General features: G+C 39.9%; 1 protein-coding gene across 2 annotated transcripts in view; it reads left to right on the top strand.

Annotated features, from left to right (window-relative positions):
- Window positions 1-1083: 1083 nt before the first annotated feature.
- Window positions 1084-10766, top strand: part of TXNRD3 (thioredoxin reductase 3) — a 36369-nt gene continuing 26686 nt past the window's right edge. The window contains exons 1-5 of one of the 2 annotated variants that reach the window (XM_005866941.2): window positions 1084-1140; window positions 4767-4827; window positions 6092-6201; window positions 9064-9168; window positions 9403-9475. In XM_005866941.2, coding sequence (XP_005867003.1) covers window positions 6175-6201; window positions 9064-9168; window positions 9403-9475 — 205 coding nt within the window. In that variant the 5' untranslated portion in view covers window positions 1084-1140; window positions 4767-4827; window positions 6092-6174. Of the gene's footprint in view, window positions 1141-4760; window positions 4840-6091; window positions 6202-9063; window positions 9169-9402; window positions 9476-10766 lie in introns of those variants that run through there. The other variant, XM_014540297.1, reaches the window with a different exon arrangement.

Here is a 10766-nt window from a genome sequence, read left to right as displayed (position 1 = left end):
CGCTGCCGGGGCGCCGGGCTCGCCTGTCATCCCCCGGGACCAGCCGCTTGTCCTCCGAGGCCCGCGAGGAACTACGGCGCCGTCTCCAGGGCCTCATCGAAGACAACCGAGTGATGATCTTCAGCAAGAGCTACTGTCCGCATAGCACGCGGGTAGGCGGGGCGGGGCGGGGGCGGGCCTGTCCTTCCTCTTGCGCTCTCGGACCTTAGGACTCGGGCGGAGCGCTGCCTGTTCCGCCCTCGGATGCACACCCGCGAGGCCCCACGACTTCTCGGAGGACCGGGGCTTGGGACCCGCTTTCTGGGGTGTTACCCAAAGCCAGGACGGGGACCTTCCGCTCGGCCCCTTTGGCTCCGACGGAGAGGCGGTCGCGGACTTGTTCCGGGACTGTGGCCTGTGGGGTTAACGCTCGTCCTCTCCCTCCTGGTTGTTAGTCTGATGTTGGCTTATTTATTAAGTGTTTATTCGGAAGAATAAAAGATGTATCAGAAACCTTCTGGCCTGATAAGAGTAGTGCAAGGAATGGCCAGGACTTGGGAGGAGTAGACTAGAGCTGGAGTCAGACCCATCTAACTCCCCGCGTGACCTTGAGCCGGTTACGGAGCTCCGCGGGGAAGGGTGTGAGGATGGTGGGAGGTGATGGGTAATTTCAGCAGATTTCACACTACCTTAACTTCGGGGGCTAACTGGGAATCCAGCATTTTTATAGGCAAAATTGTTCTGGGTTTTAAAATAACTCACTTAGAAATGAACCTTTGGAAGGTAAACCCATCGAATGCTAGGGACTTTTAATATTTTCAACTATGCTTCACATTATCAGAAAGTTGAAATGGAATGTGCAGAAGCACAAATTATTGGGTAGGTTGGTGAAATTTTACGCTGTCTTTTCACATTTGTTTTCAAGTTTACATTGCCTTCTGTGTTGTTTCATAAAGTATGCATATCATGAAATACAGCTTAAAGAATAAAGAAACAGACTAGTACTCGGGAAGCCTCCTTGGATGTCTCTCCCTGATTACATTCTCCTCTCCCCTCAGAGTGAACCACTCTCCAAAATTTCTTGCTTTTCTTTGCAGTTTCACCAAATTCACATATAATCCTGAAAATGTTTTGTTCCTTTGGCCTGTTTTGGTACTTTATGTAAGTAGAATCATACATATGTATTCCTTTGCTGTTTTTCTCTCTCACCAGTTAAGTTTTACACATTGGTGCATGTTAGTTTCTGTAGCTGAGGTTTGTTAATTTTCATTACTGTAACATTCCCTAGGATAAATCATACCTCAGTTTATTGATTCTGCCGTTGCTACTTTTTTGCTCTTTAAAAGCAATACAGCTATGCCTGTTCTTGCACATATCTCCCAGTGCATATGTAAGACTTACTTTACAGTAGATATCTTGAAGCTGAATTGCTGAACCATAGAGGATGCATGACTTCTCCCTTAACTGGGTGTAGCCAAACTGTGTTTCCAAGTGGTTATACCAATTTATTCTCCCACTGGCACTGGGTAACAGTTCTCCTTTGCTTCATGTCCTTGACAAAAGTTGATATATTTAATTATTGCCATTCTGGCAATTATGAAGTGGTATTTCACTGTGGCTTTAATTATACATTTCCTGATGAAGTTGAACATCTTTTCATGTGATTCTGGGCCATTTGAGTTTCCTCTTCTATGAAACTTCCAGTCCTTTTGCTTTTTTCTCTATCAGGTGGTTTTGTCTTTGTACTGATTTGTAGGTGTTCTTTATATGTTTTGGATATAATCCTTTGATTATATGTATTGGAAAACCTCCCAGATTTGTTTTTTCCTCTTACACTCTTTATGAGATCTTTTGGTTAACTGAAGTTTGCAAGTTTAATGTAGTTGCATCTATCACCTTTTTCCTTTTATGGTTTGTGGGTTTTGTGTCTTATTTAAGAAATCAGTTTCTGCTGCTTTCTCATTTTTCTGGTATGCGCACTATGTGTATGTTAATGTGCTTAATGGTGTCCCGTGTTTCTCTGAGACTGTCTGTTTTTATTCATTCCTTTTTTCTCTGCCTGTTCAGGTTGCATAATCTCTATTGATCTGTCCTCAAGTTTACTAATTCTCCTGCCAATTTGAATCAACTGTCGAGATATTCCAATCACCTTTTCATGTTATTTTTGTAATTTTTAACTTTATAATGTTTCTTGGGTTGTTTTTTCATCATTTCTATCTGTATATTGATATTTTCTGTTGGATTAGACATTATCATTATACTTCCCACCATCTCTTGAAATGGTGTTCTTCAATTCTTTGAACATAGTTAAAGTGGCTACTTTGACTATTTGGTGTGACATCTGGGCCTCTCACAGTTTCTCTTGCCTGACTTTTTTCATGTGAAGGGATCCACTTACCTGTTTCTTAGTATGACTGGTAATTTTTTGTTGAAATCTGGACATTTTAGGTAATATATTGTAGCAAGTTTAGATACTGGACCCCTCTTTCTCTGTAGCTCCTTTGTTTGCTTGTTTATTTCCTTATTTTGAGTTGGCTGGTTTGATTTAGGGATGTTTATTTCCATCCAGAGATGAAGCCTTTGATGTCACTCCTCAGAGAGTGCAGCCTTGAGTATGTACACAGCCACCCTGGGATGACAGGGATTTTAGCAGCGCTCTTGTCTGTGTTATATTTTTTTTCTCTCTACTGGTATCAGACCCAGATATTATGCAGCATTAATTTCAGGCTGGTTGTGCTATTATTTCTTACAATGTCCTGGAGGGTAAATTGTTCCACACTCTTATCTAATTAAATCTAGGCCCCTTTGCAGAGATAGTTTTCATGGCAAGTTTAAGACTATTCTTATCCTAGAAATACTATTATTCTTAGCTCTCTCTTTCTCTGTTTCTTTTTTTTTTCTTTATTATTTTCTTCTTTCTGGTAAACTAACTGTCTTACAGATTAGCTTATTGTTCTCCTGGAACTACCAGCCTCCTCTTCATTGCTTATCATTAAAATTCCCATTATTTTCAAGACCACATTTGGACTTGAACTTCCACACAGTTTAAAATAAAGTAATTTCCTTTGGGTAGAGCTTCTGAACTCTCTGATCTTATGGTTTACCTCTTTCCCTGAGCAAAACCTCTGAGACCTTGCTCCCAACCTGGAACTTCACCCTACAAGTGGGCTGAGGCCAGGGTGATCAGGTCCTTGGTATTTCAGCCTGAGTGTGGCTGGGTGAAGGAAGGGGGCCCCATGTTTTTGGCCACACTCGTCAGGAATGTAGCCTTTGCCACTCAGAGCTGTGGGGAGACTGGGAAATGCTGGTGGTCCACCCCTTTTGATGACTAGATATCAGGGACTTGGCTACTCACTTGAAGTGGAGCTTCTATCAAGCGGACCCAGGACAGAGGAGAAAGGGTGTGGATTAAGGCTTAAGTGCCTCAGACTCTGCCTGTTTATGTTGGCATCTAGTAGATTTTCTTGAATACATGTTTCTTCATTTGTTGTGTGCCCTTAGGTCAATTTCCAGAGACTTTCAATGGTTATTTTTAAAATAATTTCACCAGTTGTGGATGTTTTGTTAGGGAGTGAATCTGCCAGGCTCCTTGTCTCCATCCTGGAATCAGAACCTCTCTGGGCTTTAGAGGACCTTGAAGGGTTTAAGTAATGGCAAAAAGTAGACTTTAGAGTCTACTTTTGGTTGCAATTTAGAGAACTGGAAGGGACAAAGCTGGTTGCAGAGAGAACTCCGAGGATGTTACTGAGAAACTGCTCAAATTAAGATAGCAACTGTTGGGAACTAGAAAGGTGAAGTAGCTCAGCAAAGGATTGATACAACTTAGTAATTAATTGGATGGATGGGGAGTTAGTGTAGGGTAGGAAGATGTTGCAAAAGAGGGAGGCATTAAAATGACTCATGGGTAGTGCTTCACAAAGTTGTTAAAATGCAGGTTTTGATCCAGGACCTGATTCCATGTCTCATAAGCTGCTAGGTGATGCCTGTGCTGCTGGTCCTCTGTCTCCTGTTTACATAGCAAGGCCCTAGGATTTCTTCTTGTTCAGGCAGCTGGTGAATAGTGGCAGTGTGAATTGTCAATTTATTTGTCTGTTTCCCCTCCCGGAGGCAGGGATTGTGTCTTACTCATTGTTATCGCTTGACTACATAATAAGTATTTGATGGATGAATTTTTGTTGAATGCTTTAATGACTATAGAAAGGAAACACAAAAAGAGGAAAATGTATGTAGGAAATGATGAGTTTTATTTTGGGCATATTGCATGTGAGATGCCTGGAGACATTCAGGTGAAGAAATATTTTTTGCCAGTCTTGAGTTCCGAAAAGGGATTTGGGCAAAAGTTGAAAGTTGAGGTTTCAAATGGTAAAATAAGGGAAGAGATGGGCTGAGATTATTCTGGGAAGATGTATAGAGGAAGGGAATAAAAAAAATAAACCGCTCTGGCTGAGTGGCACAGTTGGCTGGAGCATCATCCCACACACCAAAGGTGGAGGGTTCAATTCCCAATCAGGGAACGTACCTAGGGTGTGGTTTCAATCCTTTGTTGGGGCACATATGGGAGGCAGTTGATCAATGTTTCTCACATAGATGTTTCTCTCTTTCTTCCCCTTCCTCTCTCTCTAAAATATATCAATAAAAACATATTCTCAGGTGAGGATTAAAAACAACAAACAACCAGAGTCTAGAGCTCATACTTCTGAAGAACATTTATTTTGGACATCTTCATTACTGTATCCATATTTCATAACTCTGTTGACTCTGAGAGTAAAAGCAAATTTTTGTTACAGGTTAAAGAACTCTTTTCTTCTTTGGGAGTTGAATATAATATCTTGGAACTTGACCAAGTTGGTAAGTGAAATGGTTAGTACATACTGTTGTTTCGGTAAATGTCAACAAGATTGACTTCTTTGCATTTGCTTTGTTCAATTCAGTTTACTCTTGTCTCTTTGGGTTACATGAGCTGTTTTTATCTACATTCAACCATGTAGAAAATGAACCTCTCTATATAGGACAGATAATTTGGTGTAGTTTTTTCATTTATATACTAGAGGCCAGATGCATGAAATTCGTGCAAGAGTAGGCCTTCCTTCCCCCGGTTGCCAGCACCAGTTTCCCTCTGGCACCGGAGACCCAGGCTTCCCTCTGGCACCCAGGACCTGGGCTTCCCTCCGGCTGCTGACATCCGGGACCTGGGACCCGGGCTTCCCTCATAGCCTTGGCTTCGTCCAGAAGGTCGTCTGGTCTAATTAACATATTATGCTTTTATTATTATAGATTTTTGGTATTTGAGGGGAGGAGAAAGATATATAAGCTGCTAACCTTGAAGCACTTCAGGCATTTCAGATGTATCTGGTAACTTTCTAGCAAAATAGATTAAGCTGTAATAAATGAAAAGAATCTGCTCCTATTTCCTGATTGAAGTACCTATGAGGGAGAACACATTAATCTTTTAGCTTTCACTTTTGAATTCTTGTCAGACATGCATTAATTATCTAATATTAATTGAGCACTTTACATATGCATGTGTTTTGCATAGGTGGGAGACAGAGTGGTGAACACAAAAAAAATTGATATCTGCCTTCATGGGACTTCACCAACTCCTTTTAAACAGGCACCTTAATTAGTGAAATGTTCTTAAGTCTGTGAGACTTTTCTAAAGAGCATACCCAATAGTTTTAGGTAGTTGTGGCCTGGTTTTATTTTTAGGGATAGAGGACAGATTTTGGACTATGATCATAAGGATTTTTCAAATATAATTGTAAGAAATATTTTCGAAGTTATTACTGTTGATATTTGCTATTTAAAGAGGATTTTATCTTGATATTAGCTGTTTAAAGAGGATTCTTTTCTTAACCAAGAAATTGTATATCAGAATCTAACTTAGAAGGGTTTGTTTTCAAAGGAATCAGTTACTTCATCTGTATTCTCAAAGGTGTCTCTTGAAAACCTGGATGTTTTCCCTTTTGAGTCATTATTTCATAAAGTAATATAATACGCTGACCTTGTATGGATGTGTATGTGGGAGCATTTAAGTATTGTAACACTTCATTTTGACTCACAAAGGTTTGGAACCCTTTCAGTGTTTTTATATATTTAATTTTTTATTCTTTAGATGATGGGGCCAATGTTCAAGAAGTGCTGTCAGAGATCACTAATCAGAAAACGGTGCCCAATATTTTTGTGAATAAAGTACATATGGGTGGATGTGACCGAACTTTCCAGGTAATAATGGTATTATGTGTTTTTGAATGCTGTTTGTTCAAATTTTGTTTTTAAAAATATTTAAAATGGGATAAAATGATTTTTAGGAATCTATTAGTCTTTTGGAAGTTGTAAGATGAAAAGTGTATAGGATGCTTATCAGATAACTTTGATTATTACTTTGACAGAAATTAGCTTTTCTACCAACTCAGATTTCAGAAACTAAGAAAGAGAAGGCTTTGAGTAAGGTTATCAGACAACCAGGTGGACCACCCTGGAGACCTTGGTCTTTTCTTCCTGATGGGGGAAAAAACAAGGTCTGTTCTTTTTTAAGGTTTATTAAAATGAGGTCAATGCTAATGTTCTTGGCTAGGGTAAGTAGAATTTCTGTCAAGGTTGCTAACCCTGTGAGCTTTGCAAAGGTCCATGCCTTTGAATTTTTGATTCCTAGAATGCAAAAATAAACAGGAATCATTTAGTTAAACAGTAGTAGATAAAAACTGATGTTTATTAAATAAGGTTCTTATTTTATAACTAGTTATTTACTTTTATTAAAATTCTGCTCTCTTATATTCTTTATGTATGTATGCAAATGATAGTAATCAGTGATTGGTTAAGTACTTATATCTCAAATTTTTAAAAAATATACATTGATTAATTTTTAGAGAGAGGAAGGGAGAGGGAGAAGGGAGAGAGAGAGATAGAAACATTACTAAGAAATATTGATCGGCTGCCTCCTGCAACACCCCCTACTGGGGATCAAGCCTGCAACCCGGGCATGTGCCCTGACTGGGAATCGAGCCAATGACCTACCTCTTGGTGTATGGGTTGATGTTCAACTGCTGAGCCACACTGTGCTATATCTGAAATTATAATTAAAATTATATTTTTCTTGGGGGAAAAAGATGATCTACATTGTATCTTACTCTTATGATTAGTATTGTTAATCTAGTAACAGTCTGTTGTATTAGTCCTAGAAACTATAACTCAATTCACATGGTGGTAAGTACTATAATCATAGACCCTAAACACCTTCAGGAATGCTGGTCTTGCCAATCCTAATGTAGAAAATGGTGACAGAGGATGAATCTGGAGATGCAGAGATAGTCACTCTATTTCAAGATTAAAAGGCCTAGGAGACAGATTTCTCTCATGGCACCTAAAAGTAAGGAGGCCAAAGGAGTTCTTTTTAGAATGTGCTGAAAGCCTCTATTGGCATCCATCCTTCAGTGGGCCACATTACATCCATTGAGTCCTGTAGTTTCATAGCACTTCTGTTGTGCTTCCCAGGATGAGCTGGTTCTAGCATGGTATTTCTAAAGCCCACATAATAGGATTGAGCAACTAATTATCATATAAAGAAAACTATTGCTAAATCACATTTGATCCTCTAACCTCATTTAAGCTACTTCTGATCACAAGAAGGGCCAAATGAATAAGAGAATATAGTGAAGAGCCAGACTCATGATCATTGTTGAAAGAGAAAACAAAATGTATATTTTATATAGGAAATTTATCAATAAGCTGCAAATTTTAGATCAATTTATGAGAAACCATGAGAAATTTGAAGTCCGTGTCCTACTGAGGATGCATAAGAATTTTTTTTTAGAATATATTTTATTGATTTTTTTACAGAGAGGAAGGGAGAGGGATAGAGAGTTAGAAACATCAATGAGAGAGAAACATCGATCAGCTGCCTCCTGCACACTCCCTACAGGGGATGTGCCCGCAACCAAGGTACATGCCCTTGACCAGAATCGAACCTGGGACCCTTGAGTCCACAGGCCGATGCTCTATGCACTGAGCCAAACCGGTCAGGACAAGAATTTTTTTCAAAAGGAATCCTAGCACAGGTGAACAAAATGTAGAGGAGAGTGGTATTTGGCTATTTTATTGTGCTTGGGTATAATATTTTAACACGTTAAGCACCCAGCCTGTTTTGTCTTCCGGAGGGAAAGTATAGTGTCAGTCACCGGTGACTGGGCGCTTAACGTGTTAATGATTAGGCCAAAGAAAAGGACCTCATCTAACAGATATAAAGCCATGACCTCTGGGTCATTTGACACATGCCTACCTATCAGGAGATAACAAACATGTACTTTGGCATATACTCTAACTAGTTGGACTTTATTTGAATACCATTCAGATAAATTTAAATTCCAGTTTACATGAATTGTAGATTGTTTCTAATCCTATATAATAAAAGGGTAATACTATGCAAATTGACCCTAATGGGGGAACGACCGGTCACTATGATGTTCACTGACCACCAGGGGGCAGACACTTAATGCAGGAGCTGCCCCCTGGTGGTCAGTGCACTTCCACAGGGGGAGCACCACTCAGCTAGAAGCCAGCCTCCATGAGGGGGAGCGGGCCTAAGCCGTTAGTCGGACATCCCCCAAGGGCTCCCAGGTTACCAGAGGGATGTCTGACTGATAGCTTAGGCCCAATCCCCCGGGGAGTCAGTCGGACATTCCCTGAGGGGTCCCGGACTGTGAGAGGGCACAGGCCAGACCATGGGACCCCCTTGAGTGTACAAATTTTCATGCACCGGGTCTCTAGTATTTTTTTTTTAATATATTTTATTGATTTTTTACAGAGAGGAAGGGAGAGAGATAGAGAGCTAGAAACATCGATGAGAGAGAAACATCGATCAGCTGCCTCCTGCACATCTCCTACTGGGGATGTGCCCGCAACCCAGGTACATGCCCTTGACTGGAATCGAACCTGAGACCCTTCAGTCCACAGACCGACGCTCTATCCACTGAGCCAAACCGGCTTCGGCTCTAGTATTTTTATAAGAGAAATCCATGCTGATTAAACATAGGGTAAAAAGAAACAGTTTTAAAACAAGTCATCCCATATTCTCTCATTAAACCATAGGCACATCAGAGTGGTTTATTACAGAAGCTTCTTCAAAAAGAGTCAACATATGATTATGACCTCATTGTCATTGGCGGTGGTTCTGGTGGCCTTGCATGTGCTCAGGTATGAAAAAAGTAAAACTTGAAGATAATTTCCCTGATGATTGTCATAAGACTTTTCTTCTGCTACTTAAAAAAAAAGCCAATTTTAATGTTACAGTCCAAGCTTTTATTGTAATAGCTGGTTTAATAAAGAGAAAAGACTATGTTATGACACAAACACAGCCTTTTTATTTAGGAATAGAAAAATTGGGGGGAGGAAAATGACAAGATCTTTATATGTCACTGTTTTCCCTAGGAAGCTGCCATTTTGGGAAAGAAAGTAATGGTGCTAGATTTTGTGGTCCCGTCACCTCAGGGTACATCCTGGGGTAAGCTGTTTTTCTTTGTTGTTCTGTGCTCTTTACATACATTTTTGCTTTGTTTAATCTCATTTAATCCTCACAACAATCTCAGGAGGTATGACTAGCCTGTTCCATAGGTGAGGAAACTGGGTCTTAGTGAGGTAAAGTAATTGTCCTAAGACCATCACATAGTTAACAAGTGCTTAGGGAGGATTTAAAAAAAAATAATTCCATGACCTAGTATTCCAACACTTTTGCCATAATAATTTTTACACACATGCATTTAATACTTTCACATAGTTGTGATTGCAGTGTAAACTGTGTCATGCTCACTTAAGTTTGCTGTAACATTTTTTTGTGTTTCTGCATTGATTTAATAACTGACTTTCATGGCTGTATGATGGTCAGTTGAATAGTGTGTGTGTGATTGTTCCAAGTCAGTTTGAAATGCACAGTGAGCTTAAGGCCTTTGACTTTGCTGTAGACGAGAGTGCTTACCTTTCCACATTCTTTCCACTATAAAATAGAACACATAGATTTTGTGCTGGATATTTTCTGTTTATGCTTTAATCCCATTCTTTATGGTCTCTACCCTGTTTTATATCCCAGAAGGCTGATGAATTGGTATCTTGACCTCTGGCTTCTGGTTGGGCTTGGCCATTTGGGGAAATGGGAGGAGGATGGAGTGGGGGTCTTCATTTTCTTGGTTCCCTCCCTTGGTTGCTGCAAGCTGGTTCCATCCCCTACGGAAAGCCACAGCCCCTCTTTGGTCTGTAGCACCTACTCGGTGTGCTTAGTCCTTCATGTAGGGTTGGTGATGAGCCCACTGTTAGTAGTTGTTACTGCTGTTCTATCGCTCCTTGCTTTTCTTGTCCATACCCCAGTAATAATTTCTCTATAAACTTAATTACCCAGCTTGAAGTTGTCATCTGTTTGCTGCCAGAGCCCTGAAAAAATATGAAAATTATTTTTAAAAATTCAACTTTACTAAAAAAATTATAGCCAAGAATTTTATATTAGTAAAGCTAATTTGCATTGCAGTGGACCTACTATTGGCTCAGAGGAGTCAGAGTTACAAAGAGAAAAGTCTGGAATCTGGGATTCTGGCCACTGGTTTAGTATATACCAGGTGTACTGGTTAATAATGCGGATTTTTTACAATAGATAGAATTACACATATGTTGATATATATATATATATATATATTTTGTTGTATTGACAATAAGCTTCAAAACTTCATATGTCAACCCTGACCGGTTTGGCTCAGTAGATAGAGCATCAGCCTGCGGACTGAAGGGTCCCAGGTTCGATTCTGATC

This window comes from Myotis brandtii, unplaced genomic scaffold (genome assembly GCF_000412655.1).
Source record: "Myotis brandtii unplaced genomic scaffold, ASM41265v1 scaffold240, whole genome shotgun sequence".
Lineage (NCBI taxonomy): Eukaryota > Metazoa > Chordata > Mammalia > Chiroptera > Vespertilionidae > Myotis > Myotis brandtii.
This window is presented reverse-complemented; position numbering and strand designations above follow the sequence as displayed.